Source organism: Cnephaeus nilssonii (assembly GCF_951640355.1).
Source record: "Cnephaeus nilssonii genome assembly, chromosome: X".
Classification (NCBI taxonomy): Eukaryota; Metazoa; Chordata; class Mammalia; order Chiroptera; family Vespertilionidae; genus Cnephaeus; species Cnephaeus nilssonii.
Window position 1 is genome coordinate 31,424,516 of NC_137071.1, and position 24,109 is coordinate 31,448,624.

At 39.2% G+C, this 24,109-nt stretch overlaps 1 protein-coding gene across 1 annotated transcript; it reads left to right on the forward strand.

Moving 5' to 3' along the window:
- Nucleotides 1-11,710: 11,710 nt before the first annotated feature.
- Nucleotides 11,711-12,888, forward strand: LOC307095179 (spermine synthase-like; the record flags this gene model as incomplete). The annotated part of the gene is given in 2 exon segments (XM_079764388.1): nt 11,711-11,825; nt 11,828-12,888. Coding segments are annotated over 2 exon segments (1,152 nt in total). The 5' UTR covers nt 11,711-11,734.
- Between the last annotated feature and the right edge of the window lie 11,221 nt (nt 12,889-24,109).

The window sequence follows — 24,109 nt, forward strand, 5'->3', positions numbered from 1 at the left end:
GCTCTTTTGAAAATACTTTGAAGATAGAGACCTGTTTTCTATCCCCTAGTACCAGCTCTTGTCATTAAAGTAGTTTGGGATGTAAAGTCTCTCCTTTATTTCAGATCTGATATATTTTGTTCTAACTTAATAATGTCACATCAGGAAAGTAGGAAAAATGGCGGCTGAATAGAGACGTGTTCTAAGATTGGTCCTAGGGTGGAGAGTAAGAACAGCTGAGATTCGCATGGGGAGTGTCTGTTGGCAAGCTAAGGGACAGCTAAACTCCAGGAGAAGGTGGAGGAGTGCTAGGCAGGGTTCCCCTGACTTTGCAGCACCCACAGTGGCTGGGTCCCCTCCCGGAGCAGTGGGCTCAGAGGAGGAAAACTCGCCATCTTGCAAGGAAAGGAGTGTTTTAAGGCCTGACTTTCCACGACAACGGCGAACACTGAACAGCTGTGAGCACCAGAACACCGGCCCCCAATCTTCGCAAACAGACGGACTCAAACGAACTCTTCACTGCACCAAGAAAAGACCAGATTTCGCGGGGATAAGGAGAGAGAGAACTATATAACCAGACATCTGGAGAAGAGAGACCATGGGGAGACAAAGAAACAGCCCCCATAGGAAAGAAAAGCAGGCATCACCAGAAAAGGAAGTAAACGAATTCGAGGCAAGCCACCTATCAGAGAAAGACTTCAGAGAAATGGTCATAAGGTGGCTGAAAAGAATGGAAGATAAATTCGACAATATGAGTAAGAACCAAGAGGAAATGAAGAAGAACCAAGAAGAAATGAAAAATGACATCACTGTTGTAAAGAACTCAATAGAAAGCATCAAGAGTAGACTAGAAGAAACAGAGGACTGCATCAGTGAGCTAGAAGACAAGATGGAAAAAAATACCCAAGTACAACAGCTTCTAGAAACAAAAAATTAGAAAGCATGAGGAGAGCCTAAGGGAACTTCAGGACAACACGAAACAAAACAACATCCGAAAAATAGGGGTACCAGAAGGAATGGAAACTGAGCAAGGAATAGAAAACCTGTTTGAATAAATAATAACATAAAACTTCCCTGATATAGGGAAGAAAAAACGCACACAAATCCAAGAAGCTCACAGAGTCCCAAGCAAAATGAACCCCAAAAGACCGACGTCAGGCACATTATAATTAAATTGGCAAACACCAACAACAAAATAAGAATCTTAAAAGCAGCCAGAGAGAGACAGAAAGTTACATACAAAGGAACCCCCATCAGACTAGCAACTGATTTCTCAACAGAAACTCATCAGTCCAGAAGGGAATGGAGTGAAATATAAAAAGTCATGCAAAGGAAGGGTCTGAATCCAAGAATACTGTACCCAGCAAGGCTATCAATCAAAATTGAAGGTGAAATCAGGAGCTTCACAGACAAAAAAGGACTAAGGGAGTTTATCACCACCAAACCAGCAATGCAAGAAATTCTAAAGGATCTGCTGTAAAAAAAAAAGAAAAAAAAAAGAAATAGGAAGCAAAGAAGGAACACAAGGGTATAGAATAAAAATGGCAACAAATAAGTACTTATAAATAATAACTTTAAATGTAAATGGATTGAATGCCCCAATCCAAAGACACAGGGTAACTGATTGGATAAGAAAACAAAACCCATATATCTGCTGTCTACAGGAAACCCACCTCAGAAAAAAAGATGCATACAGACTGAGAATGAAGGGATGGAAAAAGGTTTTCCAGGGGAATGGAAATGAAAAAAAAGCTGGGGTAGCAATACTTATATCCGACAAATTAGATCTCAAAGTGAAGGACATAACAAGAGATAATGAAGGCCACTTCATAATACTAAAGGGAGCAATCCAACAAGAAGAAATAACTCTGGTAAACATATACACACCCAATACAGGAGCACCAAAATACATAAAAAAAAACTCCTGGAAGATATTAAAGGAGAGATTGACAGCAATACAATCATAGTAGGAGACTTTAATACCCTACTATCACCATTGGACACATCCTCTAAACAAAAAAATCAGCAAAGAAACATCAATCCTAAATGATTCACCAGATCAGATGGAATTAATCGACATCTTCAGAACATTTCACCCCAAAGCCACAGAATATACATTCTTCTCAAGTGCACATGGGTCATTTTCAAAGATAGACCATATGTTAGGACATAGGCAAAGTCTCTCCAAATTTAAGAAGATAGAAATCATATCAAGGATCTTCTCAGATCACAGTGGCATAAAACTGGAAATCAACTACAATAAAAACAATCTAAAGAAATCAAACACATGGAGACTAAACAGCATGCTATCCTACCTAATAAAAGAGCAATATGCTAATTGACCGTACCTTCGCTATGCCCACAGCCAATCAGGGCACTATGCAAATTAACCCAGCAAAGATGGCGGCCCCCACGCACTGCCCTGCCCCCCATAACTGAGGGACCCAGGCGGTGGCTGGCACAGGGGCTGCTGCTGCTCCAATCGCAATCGCTTAGCGGGACCCGGTCGGCCCGCAGCGCAGGGCGGGGGCTATCACTGAGAGGGACCCTGGCAGCCAGAGGTGTGGGTCAGGGCAGCGGCAACGCCCTCCCCATGCCACTGGCCGCTTGGGTTCCACTCAGCGATCATGATCGCTGAGAGGGACCCGGTTGGCCGGTGGAGCAGGTCGGGGGCGATCGCTGAGAGGGTCCTGGGCGGCCGGCGGTGCGGGGCGGGAGCAGTCGCTGAGTGGGACCCAGGCAGCAGGTGGCGCGAGGCGGGGGTGATGGCTGAGAGGGACCCTGGAGACCGGCAGTGCGGGGCGGGGGCGATCGCTGAGAGGGGACCTGGTCGGCTGGCGGCGCGGGGTGGGGGTGATCACTGAGCTGGACTTGGGTGGCCGGCGGTGCGGGGCGGGGTCAATCACTGAGAGGGACCCGGGCAACCAGTGGCGTGGGGCAGGGCAGCAGCAGAACCCGCTCCGCACCGCAGGCTGCCACAGCTCCAATTGCGATCGCTAAGAGGAAAACTGGTGCCGGCAGGAAAACTGGTGGCGGCAGCCAGGTGAAGGAAGGTGTATTGCACGAATCTTCTTTCAACGGGTCTCTAGTTAAACAATAACTGGGTTACCAAAGACATCAAGGAAGAAATAAAAGACAGCATGGCAACAAATGACAATGAAAACACAACAATCCAAAATCTATGGGACACAGCGAAAGCAGTCCTGAGAGGCAAGTTCATAGCTCTACAAGCCTACTGCAAAAAACAAGAAACAATGGCAATAAATTACCTAACCCTACAGCTCAAAGAGTTAGAGAGAGAGCAACAAGAAAAGCCCAGTGTAAGCAGAAGGAAGGAAATAATAAAGATCAGAGCGGAGATAAAAGACATAGAGACCAAAGAAACAATACAAAAGATCAACAAAACCAAGAGTTGGTTCTTTGAAAGGATAAACAAGATTGATGAACATCTAGCCAGGCTCACCAAGAAGCAAAGAGAGAGGACCCAAATAAACAAAATCAGAAATGAAAGTGGTGAAATAACAACAGACCCCGCCGAAATACAAAGGATTGTTACAACATACTACGAACAACTCTATTCCAACAAACTTGACAACCTGGACGAAATGGACATATTCTTAGAAAAATATAACCTTCCAAAACTCAATCAGGAAAAATCTAAACAGTTCAACAGGCCAGTAACTATGGACGAAATTGAAGCAGTCATCAAAAAGCTTCTGACAAACAAAAGCCCGGAGCCAGACGGCTTCACAGGAGAGTTTTACCAAACATTCAAGGAAGAACTAAAACCTATCCTCCTCAGACTATTCAAAAAAAATTCAAGAGGAAGGAACACTTCCAAGCTCCTTCTATGAAGCCAGCATCACCCTAATACCAAAACCAGATAAAGACAACACAATGAAAGATAATTACAGACCAATATCCCTCATGAACATAGATGCCAAAATCCTCAACAAAATCCTAGCAAATAGGCTCCAGCAGTACATCAGAAAGATCTTACACCATGACCAAGTAGGATTTATCCCAGGAATGCAAGGATGGTACAATATCTGCAAATCAATAAACGTGATACATCACATAAACAATTTGAGAGCAAAAAATCACATAGTCATATCAATAGATGCAGAAAAAGCATTTGAAAAAATCCAACACCCTTTCTTGATAAAAACTCTCAACAAAGTGGGAAAAGAAGGATCATACCTCAACATAATAAAAGCTATATATGATAAACCCACAGCAAACATCATACTGAATGGGCAAAAACCACAACCATTTCCCCTAAAAACAGGAACAAGACAAGGATGCCCTCTCTCACCACTCCTTTTTGACATAGTACTGGAAGTATTAGCCATTGCAATTAGACAAGAAGAACAAATAGAGGCATCCAAATTGGAAAAGAAGAAGTAAAGCTGTCCTTATTTGCAGATGACATGATATTGTACATAAAAAACCCAAAAGACTCCATCGAAAAACTAATAGACTTAATAAATGAATTTGGCAATGTAGCAGGATACAAAATTAATGCCAAGAAATCTATGGCATTTCTATACACCAATAGTGAATTTACAGAAAGAGAGACTAAAAAAGCAATCCCATTTACAATCACACCAAAAAAACTAAGATAACTAGGAATAAACTTAACTAAGGAGGTAAAAGACCTATACACGGAAAACTATAGGACACTGAAAAAAGAGAGAGAGGAAGACGAGGAAGACGTAACCAGATGGAAGAACATACCATGTTCATGGATTGGTAGAATCAACATCATTAAAATGTCCATACCACCCAAAGCAATCTATAGATTCAATGCACTCCCCATCAAAATACCAACAGCATATTTCACAGACCTAGAAAGAACTCTCCAAAAATTCATCTGGAATAAAAAAAGACCCCAAATAGCCACAGCAATCCTGAGAAAGAAGAATAAAGTAAGAGGGATCTCAATTCCAGACCTCAAGATGTATTAAAAAGCCACAGTTCTCAAAACAGCCTGGTACTGGCACAAGAACAGTCATATAGATCAATGGAATAGAATAGAGGATCCAGATATCGACCCAAACCACTATGCTCAATTAATATTTGACAAAGGAGACATGAACATACAATGGAGTCAAAACAGTCTTTTCAATAAATGGTGTTGGGAAAATTGGGCAGATACATGCAAAAAAATGAAACTAGATCACCAACTTACACCATACACAAAAATCAACTCAAAATGGATACAGTACTTAAACATAAGACAGGAAACCATAAAAATACTAGCGGAATCCACAGGCAACAAAATCTCAGACATATGCCAAAAGAACTTCACTGACACTGCCCCTAGGGCAATGGAAGCCAAAGAGAAAATTAACAAATGGGACTACATCAAAATAAAAAGGTTTTTGTACAGCAAAAGAAACCATCAAAAAAACAACAAGAAATCCCACTCTATGGGAGAACATATTTGCAAATGCTATCACTGATAAAGGTTTAATCTCCAACATCTACAGGCAGCTTATGCAACTTAATAAAAGGAAGATAAATGATCCAATAAAAAAATGGGCAACGGACCTAAATAGAATCTTTTCAAAAGAAGACAGAAAGAAGGCCAAGAGACACATGAAAACATGCTCAATGTCACTAATTATCCTAGAGATGCAAATCAAAACAACAATGCGGTGCCATCTCACACCTTTCAGACTGGCTATCATCAAAAAATCAACAAACGAGAAGTGTTGGCAAGGATGCGGAGAAAAAGGAACCCGCGTGCACTACTGGTGGGAATGCAGACTGGTGCAGCCACTGAGGAGAACAGTATGGAGTTTCCTCAAAATACTGAAAATGGAACTCCCATTTGACCCAGTAATCCCACTCCTGGGAATATATCCGAAGAAACTAGAAACACCAATCAGAAAGGATATGTGCACCCCTATGTTCATAGCAGCACAATTTACAATAGCTAAGATTTGGAAACAACCTAGGTGCCCATCAGCAGATGACTGGATCAGAAAACTGTGGTACATCTACACAATGGAATACTATGCTGCCATAAAAAAGAAGGAATTCTCATCATTTGCAGCAACCTGGATGGAATTGGAGAACATCATGCTAAGTGAAATAAGCCAGTCAATGAAAGAAAAATACCACAGGATCTCACTCATTTATGGATAATAAAGAACATTATAAACTGATGAACAAAAATATAGATACAGAGACAGTAAAGCATCAAACAGACTGTCAAATTACAGGGGGAAGGTTAGGGAGAGGTGGGGGAGATAAGAGATCTACTGACGGACTTGTATGCATGCATATAAGCATAACCAATGGACACAAAACTCTGGGGGGTGAGGGCATGTATGGGTGTGGGGTGTGGGGTACAATGGTAAGATATGTACACATATAATACCTAAATTAAAAAAAAAGTGAAAAGAAAAAAAAAAGGGCTGGCAACTGAGTACATGGCTGGCTTTTTCAATCTGCAGGGAGACACAAGCTCCTGACTGCTCTGAACTGCAGTTCCGGGCAAGACTCTGGGGACCCAGAGTCATATGGGGAGAAATTGGACTGTCTGGCAATGGGCGGAACTTACGGGCAGGTTTCTCTCAGAGGTGCTTGCAGCGATTACCAAGGGACACTGAGACCCAGGGTCCTCTATGCGCAGGGCTGATGGGAAGCCAATGCTGTTTGCTCCACCCTGAGACTCTGTCCCACCCCAGCTGTGTGCAGAGGGTTTTGCATATGAATGGCCTGGTCCTTTGAAACCCTCGAGGATATGAAAAAGGACCAACTAGAAATTAAGCATACACTGACTGAAATAAAGAATAATATACAGAGATCCAACAGCAGACTAGAGGATCCCAAGAATCAAATCAAAGATTTTAAATATAAAGAAGCAAAAAACACCCAACCAGAAAAGCAAAATGAAAAAAGAATTCAAAAATATGAAGATAGTGTAAGGAGCCTCTGGGACAACTTCAAGTGTACCAACATCTGAATTATAGGGGTGCCAAATGAAGAGAGAGAGAGAGCAAGATACTGAAAACCTATTTGAAGAAATAATGACTGAAACTTCCCCCACCTGGTAAAAGAAATAGACTTACAAGTCCAGGAAGCACAGAGAACCCCAAACAAAAGGAATCCAAAGAGGACCACACAAAGACACATCATAATTAAAATGCCAAGAGCAAAAGATGAAGAGAGAATAATAAAAGCAGCAAGAGAAAAAAAATTAGTTAGTTACAAACAAGGGAGCACCCATATGATTGTCAGCTGATTTCTCAACAGAAACTATGCAGGCAGTATGGGAGTGGCAAGAAATATTCAAAGTGATGAATAGCAAGAACCTACAACCAAGATTACCCTACCCAGCAAAGTTATCATTCAGAATTGAAGGTCAGATAAAGAGCTTCACAGATAAGAAAAAGCTAAAGGAGTTCATCACTGCCAAACCAGTATTATATAAATACTGAAAGGTATTCTTTAATAAGAGGAAGAATAAGAAAAAAGGTAAAGATAAAAATTATGAACAACAAATACATATCTATCAACAAGCGAATCTAAAAATCAAGTGAATAAAAAATCTGATGAACAGAATAATCTGGTAAATATAATAGAATCGGGGGCATAGAAAGGGAGTGGACTGACAATCCTTGTGGGGAAAGAGGTGTGGGGGGTGCGGGAAGAGACTATACAAAAATCATATGCCTATGGATGAGGACAGTGAGTGGGGGTAAGGGCATGGGGTGGGGTGGGAACCAGGTGGAGGCGAGCTATGGGGGGAAAAAAGAGAAACAACTGTAATAATCTGAACAATAAAGATTTAATAAAAAAATAATAAAGAATGTCACTGTATTTACACAGAGGGTATTTAAAGAGGTAATCAAATTAAAGTGAGACTATTTTGTTTATCAGTTTACTTTGTCCATCAGATTCCACATATAAGTGAAATCATATGGTCTTTCTCTTTCTCTGACTCACTTATTTCCTTAGAATAATACCCTCTAGGCCCATCTATGATGTTGCAAATGTTAAGATTTCCTTCCTTTTTACAGCCAAGTAGTATTCCATTGTTTAAATGTCCCACAACTGTTTTACCCACCCTTCTACTGATGGGCACTTGGGCTATTTCCAGATTTTGGCTAATGTAAATAATGCTGTAATGAACATAGGAGTGGATATATTCTTTTGAATCAGTGTTTTGAGTTTCTTTGAATATACTGTATTCCCAGAAGTGGAATTGCTGGGTCATAAAACATATATATATATATATATATATATATATATATATATATATATATATATATATATATATATAACAGACTGACAGCTGTTATAGCGGAGTGGGGTTATGGTTTTGGGTGAAAAATATGAAGGAATTAAGCAAAGAAAACTCATAGACACAAACAACAATATGGTGATTACCAGAGAGAATGGGGGGTGGGAGAGGTAGAAGAAGGTAAAGTGAGAATAAATTGTGACAAAAGCAGGCTTGATTTTGTGTGGTGAACACACAATACAATATACAGATGACATATTATAGAATTGTACACCAGAAGCCTATATAATTTTATTAACCAATGTCATCCCAATACGTTCAATAAAAATTTAAAAAAATTATCATTCCTAGAAAAAGTTTAAAGTGAGGCTGAGATGGACCCTAATCTCCTCTCACTGCTGTGTTTATAAGCAGAATAAATTTGGACACAAAGGAAGACAATCTGGACACACACATAAAGAGGAAAGATCTTGTTAAAAATACAGCAAGAAGGTGGCTACCTGAAAATCAAGGAGCAAAGCTTCAGAAGAAACCAAACCTGTTGACATCTTCATCCTGGACTTCTAACCTCCAGAACTATGAGAAAATGCATTTCATTTAAGCTACTTAGTCTTTGGTATTTTGTGAAGGGATAACTAGCAAACTAATACAGTGGTATTGGAGTTATCAAGTAAGTATGAATGCATGAATGTGAGGGTTGAGAAACACAGAGGCAAATTATTCTTACAGAAAAGAAACAGGCAAGAATAAATTCTGGAGAGACACATTGTAGTTTAGAAGAAAAGCTCACATAAATATGGCAACTTTGCTACCAGAATGTGATTCCAAATTGTGTTTTAGTACGATTCAATTACTTATCTACCTCAAATGCTAAAAGAAGGCCTCTCCAATAGTGTACAAACACTGCTATAAGTAGGACTTTGTTCTCAGAATCTCAAGCAGTTAGCAGAGCCTGCCAGAGAGCAGCATTCACTAAATTCTTAAAGTTTCTCATGTATTGTCTTTTGTTTACTTCAGGATTATATGCCTTGGTTCTTTGAAATATCCTTCTAAATGTTAATGTAGGCAGGCACACTGAATAAAAAGAAAAAAAACAGTTATTGAGCATTGTACTAACCAATTTATATGAATGGCCTAATTTATTCTAAGAAAACCCAATAAACTAAATATTATCATATCAATTTACAGTTGAAGACACTGAGGTTTAGAGACATTAAGCGATTTTACTAAGGCTATGTAACTATTATATGCCAAAGCCATGGTATGGACTAGAATCAGTCACACACTAAAGCATGTATTCTTAAACACGTTGCTACACTGCCACATATTTTCCAATTCTATGATTGCCAGATACAGCAAATAAAAATACAGAATGTCCTGTATCTTATCTGTCATACATAACTTGACTAATAAGTTTAGTATTATAATACATTTTATTTGGGCCCAAAATAAAAAGGACTTTTAGAAAATCAGGTCATATTTGAGTTTGGTAATTGGGCAGTAACAGCTCATCAATAATTACTGATGGAAAGTAAAGGACTGATGAAGCTTATGGAAAAAATTGGAGAATAGACAATGCTTGAAAGTTTTGCTCCATCATTTTAATTTTCCACATTCTCAAGAGAGTCAACTTTAGTCAAAAGAGGCACTCCCCTTCCTTTTTTCCAAGATTGTTAAAATCTGCAGAGTATGAAGAAATCAATGACAAACAGTGTTTCATTTCATACTAAGGGAATGTGACTGCTGTACCATATAGTAGCTGGTGATTATATTTTCTCTTCCCAACTGCCTAGGGAATTACATCACACCATTATTAATGTAATTTTTATTTTCATGACATGTGGCAGGAATATATTGAATGTCAACAATATACTGGGTACTAATTAGAATCAATAAGTTATTAAGATAATTTCAGAGAACAGTAAGGCTTAATGAATATGGCCAAGAGTTTTAGTATGATTTATACACTCACCCATCTCAGGGAAAACAAGAGGTCATGGTAAGACAAGGTTCTTAAATTTCTGATAAGAGACACAAGGGAGTATTTAAGAGATATAATAGTGGTTTTCTTATCTTGATGAAGAGTCATTTTCAGAATAGTATGTGTGACCAAATGTCAAGAAACTAAAGCAAGGTACAAGACACATTGCCTTGATTGAAATTGGGTAGATATACATGTGTTCCCACTATTGGGTCTAGCAGATAAAGTAGGTAAATTCAAAAAGAATAAACATCCCTTCTTTTCAGGGTAACAAAGTGCTTGATGTGAATATCTATAAAGTGAGAACTAACATGCGACACAGAAGTATTTAGTTACCTTAAGAAATGTCATATGCAATAGCAGGTTGATCCCTACCTAGATTTATTAGGAAGGCCTACAATTAGCTGTGCATACCCTGTTATATTGTAGATACAGAACCATTATGTTATTATAAAGAATACTATTCATTAACATTTCTTTATTCTGTAAATATGCGAGTAAGAGTAATGGGGAATAGAGTGAATAAAAAGTGGAATGTAAAAGGTCCTAGAATAATATCATTTCATTCAACATTGTTTTTGTTATATCCTTATTGAGATTTTAAAAATCAATTTCTGGTGGGGACACTGTGTGGAGTTTACATGCTCTCCTCATATCTGTGTGGGTTTACTCCTGGTATTCTGGTTTCCTGCCATAACCCAAACATGTGCATGTTTATGTTAATTAGCTTGTCTAAATTGCCCCAGTATAGATGAGTGTGGATGTATGTTTGAAGGCATCTTGCAATGAAATGATGTCGTGTCGAGGATTGGTTCCTACCTTGTGCCCTGAACTCCCTGGATAAGCTTGGGCAACCTGTGACCCTGAACTTTACATAGAAGTTTGGTGATGTCCTTTGATCAGGAATATTCTGTAGGAACTTAACTCTTGCTTAAATCAAGTAGCCTACAGTAAAATTGGTTTCCTTTTGTGTTGTTTTGCTTAAACTCACAGTTTCCAAGAATTCATGGACAACATTAAGTGAGGACTTATTGTACTCTAAATATGGAGAATTTAAGATTTGGTCTACAATCTTAATACCCCAGGAAAAATTAAAATTTAGATTAATAATTTCTGATATAATTTCTGAAATCTCCTATAATTTGCCTTCTAGGAGTTTAGAACACTCAGACTTTAGTATAGCCAGGTCAGAGCTCTCTGTCTCTGTCTTCCACATTTCAGTCCTTCAACTTTGTCCTCAGACTTTAAAACTTTTATTTCAATGCCTTTGGAAGAACTGAGTCTTAAGAAGAAAACACTTGACTTAAAAGTAGAAACTACTGATAACATTCTATAGTATGAGATTAACTTTCCAGAGGTATTTGAATTTTTAGAGAATATTTGTTTTTAGCATCAAGAAGTGAATCCTCGGCTGTCTTCGCTGTCGCGCAGACCACCCTCCTGCCCCCCCCCTGTCCCCCCCCCCCCTAGTTTCCCACAGCCACCACCCCAGGCATGGCCCAGGGCCTCGCCTCACTATGGCAGCAACAAGGCACAGCACGCTGGACTTCATGCTCGGCGACAAAGAAAACATCTGTTCTAGCCAAGGAGGATTGAATAATTTCAAAGCGGGACCATCCTAAAAGGCCTCCAGTCCATTTTCCAGGAGCAGGGGATGACCGAGTCGGTGCACACCTGGCAGGACCATGGCTACTTAGCGACCTACATAAAAACAAAACAAAACAAAATAAAAAAAAAGGGCAGCTTTGCTAATCTGAGAATTTACCCACATGGATTGGTGCTGCTGGACCTTCAGAGTTACGACGGCGATGCACAAGCCAAAGAAGTTGACAGTCTTTTGAATAAAGTAGAAGAAAGAATGAAAGAATTGAGTCAGGACACGACTGGGCGGGTGAAGCGATTACCATCCATAGTTCGAAGAGGGACTATTGACAGGAACTGGCCCACTGCTGATGGCCGCCTGGTTGAGTATGACATAGATGAAGTGGTGTATGATGAAGACTCACCTTATCAGAACATTAAAATTCTGCACTCGAAGCAGTTTGGAAATATTTTCATCCTTAGTGGAGATGTTAATCTGGCGGAGAGTGATTTGGCATATACCCGGGCCATCATAGGCAGTGGCAAAGAAGATTACACTGGCAAAGACTTGCTGATTCTGGGAGGTGGAGATGGGGGCATTTTATGTGAAATAGTCCAACTGAAACCAAAGATGGTCACTATGGTAGAGATTGACCAAATAGTGATTGATGGATGTAAGAAATACATGCGAAAAACATGTGGTGATGTCTTAGACAATCTTAAAGGAGACTGCTATCAGGTTCTAGTAGAGGACTGTATTCTGGTACTGAAGAGGTACGCCAAAGAAGGGAGAGAGTTTGATTATGTGATTAATGATTTGACAGCTGTTCCAATCTCCACATTTCCGGAAGAAGATTCCACATGGGAGTTCCTCAGACTGATTCTTGATTTCTCCATGAAAGTACTGAAACAGGATGGGAAATATTTTACACAGGGGAACTGTGTCAATTTGACAGAAGCCCTGCCACTCTATGAAGAACAGCTCCGACACCTGTATTGTCCTGTGGAATTCTTAAAAGAGATCGTCTGTGTCACTTCATACTTGGAATTGTGGGTATTTTACATTGTTTGGAAGAAAGCTAAACCATGAAGATCAATATCCCCTCATCACGTGTGCTACAAACAGCCTTCCTGACCTTCACATGCTATACATGCCATCAAAACGAGTCAGGCAATTGATTATGAATTCCTTCAAGTTTTCTTTTTAAATTATTTTTTAATTTAAAAAGGCAAATGGAAAATGTATATTTTGATGACCTAGGGTGTTGTTTTTTGAAAGTCAGCTGAAGGATGATTAGCTAGCATAGCAAAGGCTGCTAAATGCACTGAACCCTAGAATGTGATTTTTTTTTAACACTTTTTTTCCTGAGTGGGCTGTTTTTGTTTTTTTTTTTTGTTTTGGTAGACTGAATTTGGTTGTTTGGAGGAATGAACATTATTTTATTCTGGAGGGGAGTTCTTGATGGTGTTTCCAAAAAATGAATTGACTTACATGATTAAACTTTGGTGCTTTTATGAAAGTTAAAAAAAAAGAAGAATTAGAAATGCTTTGATTAAAATTACAAATGAGAAAAAAAAGGAAGTGAATCATCAATGGAAGAATTTAAATAAGGACACACTGTAATCCAGGAGAGAGTTTAAAATCTTTACTGTTGAAAGTATTACATATGTCCCCTCCCCCCCCACACATTGACTCCTTATAGCCTTTCCCCAACCCCCACCCCAGTCCTTCACCACCCTATTGTTATGGATATATGCATACAAGTTCTTTGGTTGATCTCTTCCCACCCACCTTCCCTCTGAGATTCAACAATCTGTTCTCTGCTTCTATGTCTCTGGATCTATTTTGTTCATCAGTTTATTTTGTTTATTAGATTCCACATATGAGCAACATCATGTGATACTTGTCTTTCTCTGACTGGCTTATTTGCTTAGCATAATACTCTCCAGGTCCCTCCATACTGTCTCAAAGAGTAAGAGTTCCTTTTTTGCTGATGCATAGTGTTCCATGGTGTAGATGTACCACAGCTTTTTGATCCACTCATCTATTGAAGGGCACTTGAGCTGTTTCCTGATCTTGGATATTGTAAATTGCACTGCTATGAACATAGGGGTGCATATGTTTTTCATGGTACTCTTCAAATCACAACACACATCTATGAATATCCATGAGTAAGGCCATTCCTATTAATTGCAATGAAAGGTTTTAAGTCCTTTTGAATTCAGCAGCCAATAAAGCATTTTAAGCAAACTGTGGATTTAAATATCATGAGCACAAAGATCCACAGCCTATGTTTATCTGCCTACTGAAAATACAGATAATGTCTACACCACTGGTTCCTAAATGGCAGTCTTCAACTAGGTGCCAAAAGACCTGTGTCAAAGTGAAATACAAAAAAAAAAATTAAAAAAAATAGGAACAATGATGTGGGTAATATTTTTATTTGATATTTGGTCTATGTTACTTTTGTTGGTGTTAAATAAACATTTCTTTTATCAAGTATAAGTAGATAGCATTAAATATCTAATTATTTGGCAGAATAGAAAAATGAGTAGCCTTGCAGCCTTATTTTGGTCAAATAATCCTTTCTTGAAGCTGAATAATCAATAAAATTTTGAAATCTTGGAATTATTCTTCTTCACAGCTCTAAGGCAATTTATCAACTCTGGAAATACCATAAGTGATATTAAGGGGTGCAAATGGGGTGCTCAGTGGTAAGCAGTAGGCAGAAGAACTGGGGAGAAATTAGTCAAACTGTCAAAAAGACCAATTAACTAAACTGTCTCTGAAAAGAATTTGGCTCTCCCAGTCTCTAAAGATCCTTAAAGTGTCTGTCTTTGGACTTTAGCACTAAAAGGTGCACTTGTCATCCTTCACTTGCACCATGCATTTTAAGGGCTTTGACATGCTAGAACATTTTATCCTGAAAATAATTTAAAAATCTATACTAAGTGAAATAAGCCAGTCAGAGAAAGATAAATATCACATGATCTCACTCATTTGTGGAATATAATGAACAACATAAACAGATGAACAAAAACAGATCCACAGACAGAGAAGCATTGATCAGACTGTCAAACCTCAGAGGGAAGGTAGGGGAAGGTGGAGGTAAGGGAAAGAGATCATCCAAAGGACTTGTATGCATGCATATAAGCATAACCAATGGACACAGACAACAGGGGAGTGAGGACATGAGCAGGAGGGAAAGGGGGGGCTATGGGGGGATAAAGACACATATGTAATACCTTAATCAATAAAGAAAAAGAAGAAAAAATAAAAATAAAATGTTTCATACCATAAAAAAACAACAACAATCCTATCTAATAAAAGAGTAATATGCAATTTGACCATACCTCAGCTACACCACAAGACACGCCCACCAGTCACACCCACCAGCCAATCAGGATCAAATATGCAAATAAACCCAAGCAAGATGGCTACAGCCACAGAGAGCAGAAGGGAGGCTTGGGTTTCCCAGGCAATGGAGGAAGCCAAGCTTTCTGCCTGCCCTTGCTGGCTTAGGCCTCCACTCAAGGCTACAAAGTTTCAATTATGGAGGTAAACAAATCCAAACAGAAATGGCGGCATGGAGCTGGAAAGAGCAGGAGGCAAGGTTTGCCCCCGGCAATGGAAGAAGCCAAGCTTTCCGCACACCCTGGCCGGCTCAGGCCTCCGCTTAAGGCTACAAAGTTTCAATTATAAATTCCAACAGAAATGGCTGCTGCCACGGAGCAAGCAGAAGGCTTGGCTCCTCTCCAGGCTACAAAGTTTCAATTGTAGAAGATACATAAACCCCAGATATCAGGGCCTCCACTTGGGTTGCCAGGGGGGCGTGGCCAGCCTTCAAACCACCACAGGCCCCTCGCCCAGGCCACCCCATGCCCCAAGGGAACCCCCACCCTGATCCAGGACATCCTTCAAGGCAAACCAGCCGGCCCCCACCCGTGCACCAGGCCTCTATCCTATCTAATAAAAGAATAATATGCAAATTGACCATCACTCCAACACACAAGATGGCTACCCCCATGTGGTCAAAGATCCTGCCCCCATGTGGACACAAGATGGCCACCACAAGATCGCCAGCAGGAGAGGGCAGTTGGGAGGGACCAGACCAGCAGAGGAGGGAAGTTGGGGGTGATCGGGCATTCAGAGAAGGGCAGATGGGGGGTTACCCAGGCCTGCAGTGGAGAGCAGTTGGGAGGAACCAGGCCTGCAAGGGAGGGCAGTTGGGAGCGATCAACCCTGCAGGGGAGGGCAGTTAGGGGTGACCAGGCCGGCAGAGGAGGGAAGTTGGGGGCAAACAGGCTGGCAGGGGAGCAGTTAGGCCTCAATCAGGCTGGCAGGGGAGTGGTTAGGGGGTGATCATGCTGGCAGGCACAAGCGGTTAGGGGCAATCAGGAAGGCAGGCAGGCGAGCAGTTGGGAGCCAGCAGTCCTGGATTGTGAGAGGGTTGTCCGACTGCCCGTTGATCCCAGTGGGATCGGGTCTAAACGGGCAGTTGGACATCCCTGGGTGGTCCCAGATTGGAGAGGGTGCAGGCTGGGCTGAGGGGCCTCCCTCCCCCATGCACGAATTTCGTGCACTGAGCCTCTAGTCAAAATAATAAACATTTGCTATGAAAAAAAATCTATCAAATATATAGGGTATAAAAAAGAAAGAAACTGTGGGAAGAGGGGGAAAGCAGAGATCTAGCTGCCTGACTCTTTCCAGTGAAATTTGGGAGGAAAGTAAGTTTGACTTGGGATACAGAGATTTTAAAAAACCAGTCCTTTCTATTTGGACTTTACTAGCCTAGTCAATAGCTCTTGTTATTGTCTCACTCATTCTGCTGCATTAGAGGTTGGGGATGGTGGTGCTGGTTTAAAAAGCTGAGGCTGGTCACTGTAGGCTCATTCACCCCTCTTAGTAAATTCACCTTTGGGCAATTTTCCAGAAGGCATTGAATGGAACAGAGGAGTAGGGGGAGGAAACATGTTGAAGCTATAGCTCACAGGGGTGGTCCAAGCCAGATGTCTGTTGTGAATGTCTTGCTGGTACACCCACACAACTGTTTATTTTTGGCAACTAATCTGGACAATTGACTTCATATAAATTGGTGCCAAACACCTGCCTTCAGCCAATACAGACAGCTAGGAACAGAGGCAGAATAGCCAGCCATCTATGCAAGTGTATTTTCAGAGATGGCAAAAAAAAGCCAATGACAGAAAAATATACACATATGTGTATGCACATGTATTTTATCCCTTTACTATCAATCTAAGTTCTTTTGCCAGAGTCCTTTCATTTCACATTGAAATATTAGCCTTTAACTGCAAAGTCATTATTTTTTAAATATTTTTATTGATTTCAGAGAGGAAGGGAGAGGAAGAGAGAGATAGAAACATCAATGATGAGAGGGAATCATTGATTGGCTGCCTCCTGCATGTTGGACCAAGCCCACAACCCAGGCATGTGCCCTTGACCAGAATCGAACCTGGGACCCTTGGGTCTGCAGGCTGATGCTCTATCCACTGAGCCAAACCAGCTAGGGCTTTGCAAATTTATTTTTAGGAGAGAGAAGACATTTATACTAAGCTGTAAATGACTAGTAGCAGAACCTTTCTCCAAGATAGCATCTTTTAAAAATATTTTTTATTGATTTCAGAGAGGATAGGAGAGGGAGGGAGGGAGGGAGAGATAAAAAATATCAATCATGAGAGAGAATCATTGATCGGCTACCCCCTGTCTACCCCACACTGGAGATTGAACCCACAAGCTGGAATGTTCCCTGACCAGGCATCTAACCATGTCTTCTTGGTTTATAGATCAATGCTCAACCACTGAGCCATGTCAACTGCCCAAGATAGTATTTTGAGAAGCATATGCTGATTAAACACTAAAAAGGAAGAAGTTTTAGTCTCAGAGGAAGAAAAAAGATAAAGGGGCAATAGAGTTATAGTAGAAAACTTTTAGCTAGTTTGACAAGTGTCAGCTTCATGAACAAAATGTGATTTAGTAGTATCAGGAGATGGAAAGTATCTGGCCAGTAAATATGGATTATTATGGGATATAAAAATGAAATAATTTAATTTATCATTAGCAATCCTATAATCAAAAACAATTGGATTGCCAACCTTTTTATTTTGATGACACACATAAACTAATTACTAAAATTCTGCAGCATACCCAAAATATATTTTTTTACAATCTGTCAAAAAATAGGTATAATTTTCATTTAGTCACACTGGACATTGTGTTGGCTGTTGTCGTTATTTTACTTTATTTTATTTTATTTTTTCATTATGTTGACACTCTAAGGAAAAAGATGTCAGTGCTCCTGACTAAATTGTTAGGTATTGCATGTTTTATAAATTCTTGTAGCATACTGGTGTGCAAATTGCTGATCTAAAATAATAATGTTATATTTCTCTATCTTCTTACCACATGGTCCAAAAAGAATTTGTCAGAAATAAAAGATATAAACCAACTTCATGTTTCTATAATACTTTATAGTTTGCAAGGTTCTTTAATATTTATTCTCTCAATTAAACATAATTGGAGATGTCACATCGCCATAAACTGAATGGAATTTACTGAAAAATAATAAAACAAAATTAATTATTTGTCTGAGAATGTTTCTAAACCAAGAAAATTATACAGTGTCCTTTCTTTTGAAATACTTGCACATTTTCTGAATTTTTGTCTGCGGTTTTAACTTGCAATCATAGATGATGAACCTGTTATTAAACTTGCTTGCGGCTAATGTCAGTTTATCCCCAAGCATCAGACGCCAGATGTTTTCAGTAAGAAGAAAATTAATGGCCTAAATAATGAATCAATTGAGGAGCAGTGGCCATAATCCATCTGCTCTTTAAACCCAGGCCCTAAGTCAGGCTGGCTTCTGGCTACACAGAATATTAATCATTTGAAGAGTTAAATGGAGAACTCAAAAGCCATTGAAGTAAGATGCCTCCAGGCGCCCCCAAGCCACTCCTTCTATAGGCTGGGCTTTGTACTAGGAATGAATAGGGAACAAAAAGCAGGAGAAAGAGAAAGAGCCACATAAAATGGATAATTTGGATTGACTGACCTTGTGTACCCAAGGAGAGAATGACTAAATATGGACAGTTGGAAATCCAAGCCAACCCTCCTCTATTTGGATGAAATAACATTCCCTAAATTTATAATCCATTTTGAAGACAGCTAAATCATTTATTTATTGGATTTTATCTCATTTGTCATTGTTGTCCTAATTCCGTTAGCATTCACTTCCAATATAAATACTGATCTTTTACTGTGGTTTGATGTGATGAAGCAGTGTGTATTGAACAAAAATTATATATAGTAATTTTCTGAGAATTTGAGGCTTCAAGCCTATGTCCTTTTGCTTTTTATTTCTATTTATTTTGGATATTTGAAAAGCAAGCAGAGGGAGGCAATGGATGACATAATCAGGCACTTTCTGAAACGGTGATATGTGACCTAATTGTTTCCCTTTTAAAGTCCAGAAACAACTTATTTCATAGGCTGTAAAGATATCATACAAAGTGGCTTTGATACTTCCTTTAAAAAATTTAAAAAATATATAGGATGGAAAAAGGATAGCTAGTAATCCAGCTAGATAATTGATGATAGATAGATGATAGATAGATAGTTGATAGAGATAGATAGATATGATATGATAGCTATAAATATGGAGAGTTCAGAAACTAAATTACTTGATCTCAACCTCTATTACCTCAGATCTTTCAAAATTTCTGAGAACAGTTGAAATGGTGGTGCTGAGCATACTGGAAAAAATTTGCAACAAGTGCTTTCTTTACCTATTGCTGCTTTCACATGCAAACTATTTAGGTATCAAAAACATGAGAAATTAGAAAAAATCCAACCAAGATTGCTAGAGAAGGAAAAAATAGAAGATAATAAAAAATAATAGAAACAATTTGCCTTTGTGGAGCCACTGACCAGAAAAATGAATGCAAAGTAAGTGACTGAGTGCACTGTATGGGCACCATGTCAAAACATTCAGGACAAGCCGAAACCGGTTTGGCTCAGTGGATAGAGCATCAGCCTGCAGACTGAAGGGTCCCAGGTTCAATTCCGGTCAAGGGCATATATCTTGGTTGCCGGCACATCCCCGGTAGGGGGCGTACAGGGGGCAGCTGGTCGATGTTTCTCTCTCATCGATGTTTCTAGCTCTCTGTCCCTCTCCCTTCCTCTCTGTAAAAAATCAATAAAATATATTTAAAAACAAACAAACAAACAAACAAAAAACATTCAGGAAAGGAAGCTAAGACCCCTGACCTTTAGGATAGCTATGTAGATTAATTTGTGTAATATTGCATGATAACCTTAAGTGGAAATGATGCCTCTAGGCCAGTGATGGGCAACCTTTTGAGCTTGGTGTGTCAAACTTCGCCAAAAAACTGAGCATAATTCAGGTAGTGTGTCACTTTGAGGAAAAAACATTATTTCATGATATTTATAGTTTAAATAGCATAAATGTATAATTGTTATATATAATTGTATTTAATAAACCAAAAACTAAATATTTAACTTACCTGCTTAGTGACTTCTTTGTTCATCTGTCAGTCGGTTTCTTTTGTTGGTCTTGATATTATTTAGCTTGTGTGTGGTGCCTTGAACTAAGATAAGTGAGGGGGAGGGGGAATTCTTTAACTAACCTGCTTATTAGTGACTTTTTTGTTGCTGAATTTCATTGGCTAAATCTTCAGTTGAAGGTTGGTATTTTGTACACTTCAGGCCCAAGCAAGCGCTACTAACTTCATCTGTCAATCTGTTTCTTTTGTTGGTTTTGATATTATTTAACGCTGAGAATAAGGCCTCACAAAAGTATGTAGAGGGAAAAATTGTGAGTAAATCCATTGCTATATTTTTCAGGGTGCTAAAAGTGTCTGGTAGTTGGTTCCAGGCACTCCAAATTTTCTGTTCATAGTGGCACTCCTCTTGATTCTCCAAGCGGCACCTTTCCAGATTCTCAAGCTTTGACCTCAAGTCGACAAACACCTGAGCCCAGATACTGTCTTGAAATTCTGCAAGTTGCATCTCCAAATCATCAATTTGCATCCATTGGAAACCATTTAATTCCAAACTACTGTAGACTACTACATCAGGATACTTAATTATTTTCATGGTCTGTTCTAGACTTCTAAATTGACTAAATCTATCACTAAACTGGTCAAGTAATGAGTCTAAAACATGCTGGTACTTCATATGCAAGAGTTCCATTTCATTTTGTACAGCTGCACTGGCCTTCTCAAAATATTTTGTTACTTGAGGAAAATACTTATAAGTTTTAGTTTCTACATCTCGCTTGAAAATTTTAACTTTACTTTCAAAAGCCTTTAAGTATCCAAACATAACATCAATACTTTTGCCAAAACCTTGTAACTTTAAGTTCAGTTCATTAATATGAACAGAGAGATCTGTAAAAAACATCAGGGTGTTGACCCACTTATCATCATTAAGCTGAGGAAAGTTTCCCAGATCCTTGTCATCAAGAAATACCTTAATTTCTTCAAAGCACTCCACAAAGCGCTCAAGAACTTTGCCTCGGCTCAGCCATCTTACATTATTGTACATCAGCAGTCCACTGTAGGTGGAATCAACCTCCAGTAAAAGTGCCGAAAATTCTCGCTTGTGAAGGGGGCGAGCAGCTATTAAATTAACTATTTTTGTAACAACTGACATTAAGTCATTTAACTCGGTGAATCCTGCCTTGGCACATAAAGCCTCCTGATGGATAATACAATGAAAAGGCACAATCAGATGTCCAATAGCTTCTTTAAACAATTTGACAAATCTGACTTTTTCCCCCCACCATATTTGGTGCCCCATCTGTTGTCACTGACACAACTTTAGAGATATCAATGCTTAGGTCACGAAATGTTTGTATAACAACCTTACATATTTTGCTTCCTGATTTACTTGTTGACACTGATACTAACTTTATCAACTCTTCTCTCATTGTGAGACCATCAGAATATCGACCAATAATGGCCAACTGAGCATGGGATGTGACATCAGTAGTTTCATCAAGAGAGATAAAAAATATTAACACTTCCTTATGTCTCTCTTTAATTGATGTTGTACATTTGTGTTCAGTCTCATTATTCGGTCTTTTATGATATTGCTACTGAGTGGTAACTCAGATATTCTCTTAATAATTGCATCTTTATTCTGCATATTGTGAAATAGAACTGGTGCACATCTTAGGAGAGTTTCTTTAATAAATTCTCCCTCACTGAGCGCTTTTCCATGCTGAGATATAGAGTGAGCAATGCTCAAACTTGCAGATGTTAAATTTGTAGAGCCTTTCATAAATTTAAGGATGGAATTAGATTGGCTCTTATAAAGGTGTAGCTGCCTGGAAATGTATTCCTTCCTTTCATCCTCACTTTTTTCCAAGAGCTGGGAAAGATTAGTTTCAAAATGTCTATTTATATTCCACGTTCTGCTTACTACCGTTTCAGTACATAGAACGCAAAATGATGTGCCATTTGTTTCTATAAAGCCATACATCTCGGTCCATGTCTCTTGAAAGGGTTGGCCACTGCTACTACCACTTCCTTTACTTAACCTTAGTTTTTTATTTTTTGTGTTCTCCATCAGGGGGGCAGTGACAGAAGATAGAATTATAGATAGTTTGTTAGGCCTGCAGGCAATTAGGGGTTAACTAGCCTAACTAACCACAAAATGGTGCATATAACTGTCTTTTAGGAAAGGGCAGGGTTAATAAGCAGAAATAGGGGTTAATAAGGATGCATAACAGTAATAGTGGTGAAATGGAGTCTGCACTATGGAGCAAGATGGTGTTCCTTATGTGAATTAAAATGGCTGCCGCTATTTCTAATGGCGGGAAACAGCACCCATAGCACGCCACAAACCCTCGCCTCTCCCAGCCTCCCCCTCACTTATCTCAGTAATGATGAATTAGAAATCCATGACCCCCCAGAACAGTAGATAATGGTTGCTGTGGTTAACTGTTATTTGGTTACTGGTAATGGCAGGGCCCCCAGAGATGTGTCCCCCTCTGCATTCTGCTGCTCCCTTCTCTGCTGGCAGAAGTGAGGGCAAAGATCCCGGCTTAACCTGGAAGTCCCAGAACTAGATGCTCTGTGCCGAACTTCTGTTGTTTTGGCCTACAGACCTCCGGCACAGAGTGTCTAATAGGGGAGGATGAAACATTTGCGACTAGAGTCTTGGAGTTAGAGTCTAACTCCAAACTATAGTCGCAAATGTTTCATCCTCAGGAGCAGCAAATGTTTCATCCTCGGCATGCAGCTGCCTCAGTGGCCGCGTGTCATCAGAAATGGCTATGCGTGTCAGTGCTGACACGCGTGTCATAGGTTCGCCATCACTGTACTAGATAAAAAAACTATTCCTAAAATATTAACAAAACTTTATTAATAGTTCATCTCATAGTAAAATTTACTTAATATAAAATAAATCCAAAGCAGTCATATTTCTGTCCAAAAATTAAAAATAAAATGTTATCAAGACTACATTAAAAAATTTTACAAAAACCTCATAATAATACAAAAAAGAGATTAATAGAATAATATCTTAAAAGAAATATCCTATAAGTAAATTACATCAAGCCTTAATTGCTTTAAAATTTTTACTCAAATATTAATTTTCATTTATAATACTAATAACACAACACCCATAAAATCTTATAGTATCAAAATAAGCCAAAGGAAAATTATTTAGACAAAAATCAAAAGGATCCCAAATCTAATTTACAGAAAAGATTTCTTTATTAACCTTTGGTCGAGAATATGTTTGTATATTTCCAGAAAAGCCCATATGGATTCCTGCAACAACAGATCCCAAGGAGGACCTAATAGAACTGTTCCAGCCACAGAGTGGGCAGTGGCCCACAAGAACAAAGGTAAAATAGTCCAGAAATAAATATAGTAAAGACTCATTACCACACTAGCAGTTAGCAGCTATACATTACTACAGGTTGCCTAGGACCAAGGACAAGGAAGGTCAGTATGCGTGCTTCCAGATCATGTGTACACACCCTTCTACATAAAAGTCAAAATATTTAATGTTTTGTATTCTACCGGGACCCTTGACTTAGGGGCTTACTTTATTTCTAACATAGGGAATAGTATTAACTACCACATTAAAGGAATCATTACCTCAGGCATTAACCATTTTTACAGATATATCCAGTTCTAGAAAGGCTAGATCTACTACAGCAGGGAAGCAAAGGTCCTTCAAACCCCTTATATTTCAGTAGAAATGCAAGCTCTTATTTATGCCTTAACAGATTTTACTATGGAGCCCATCAACCTATAGT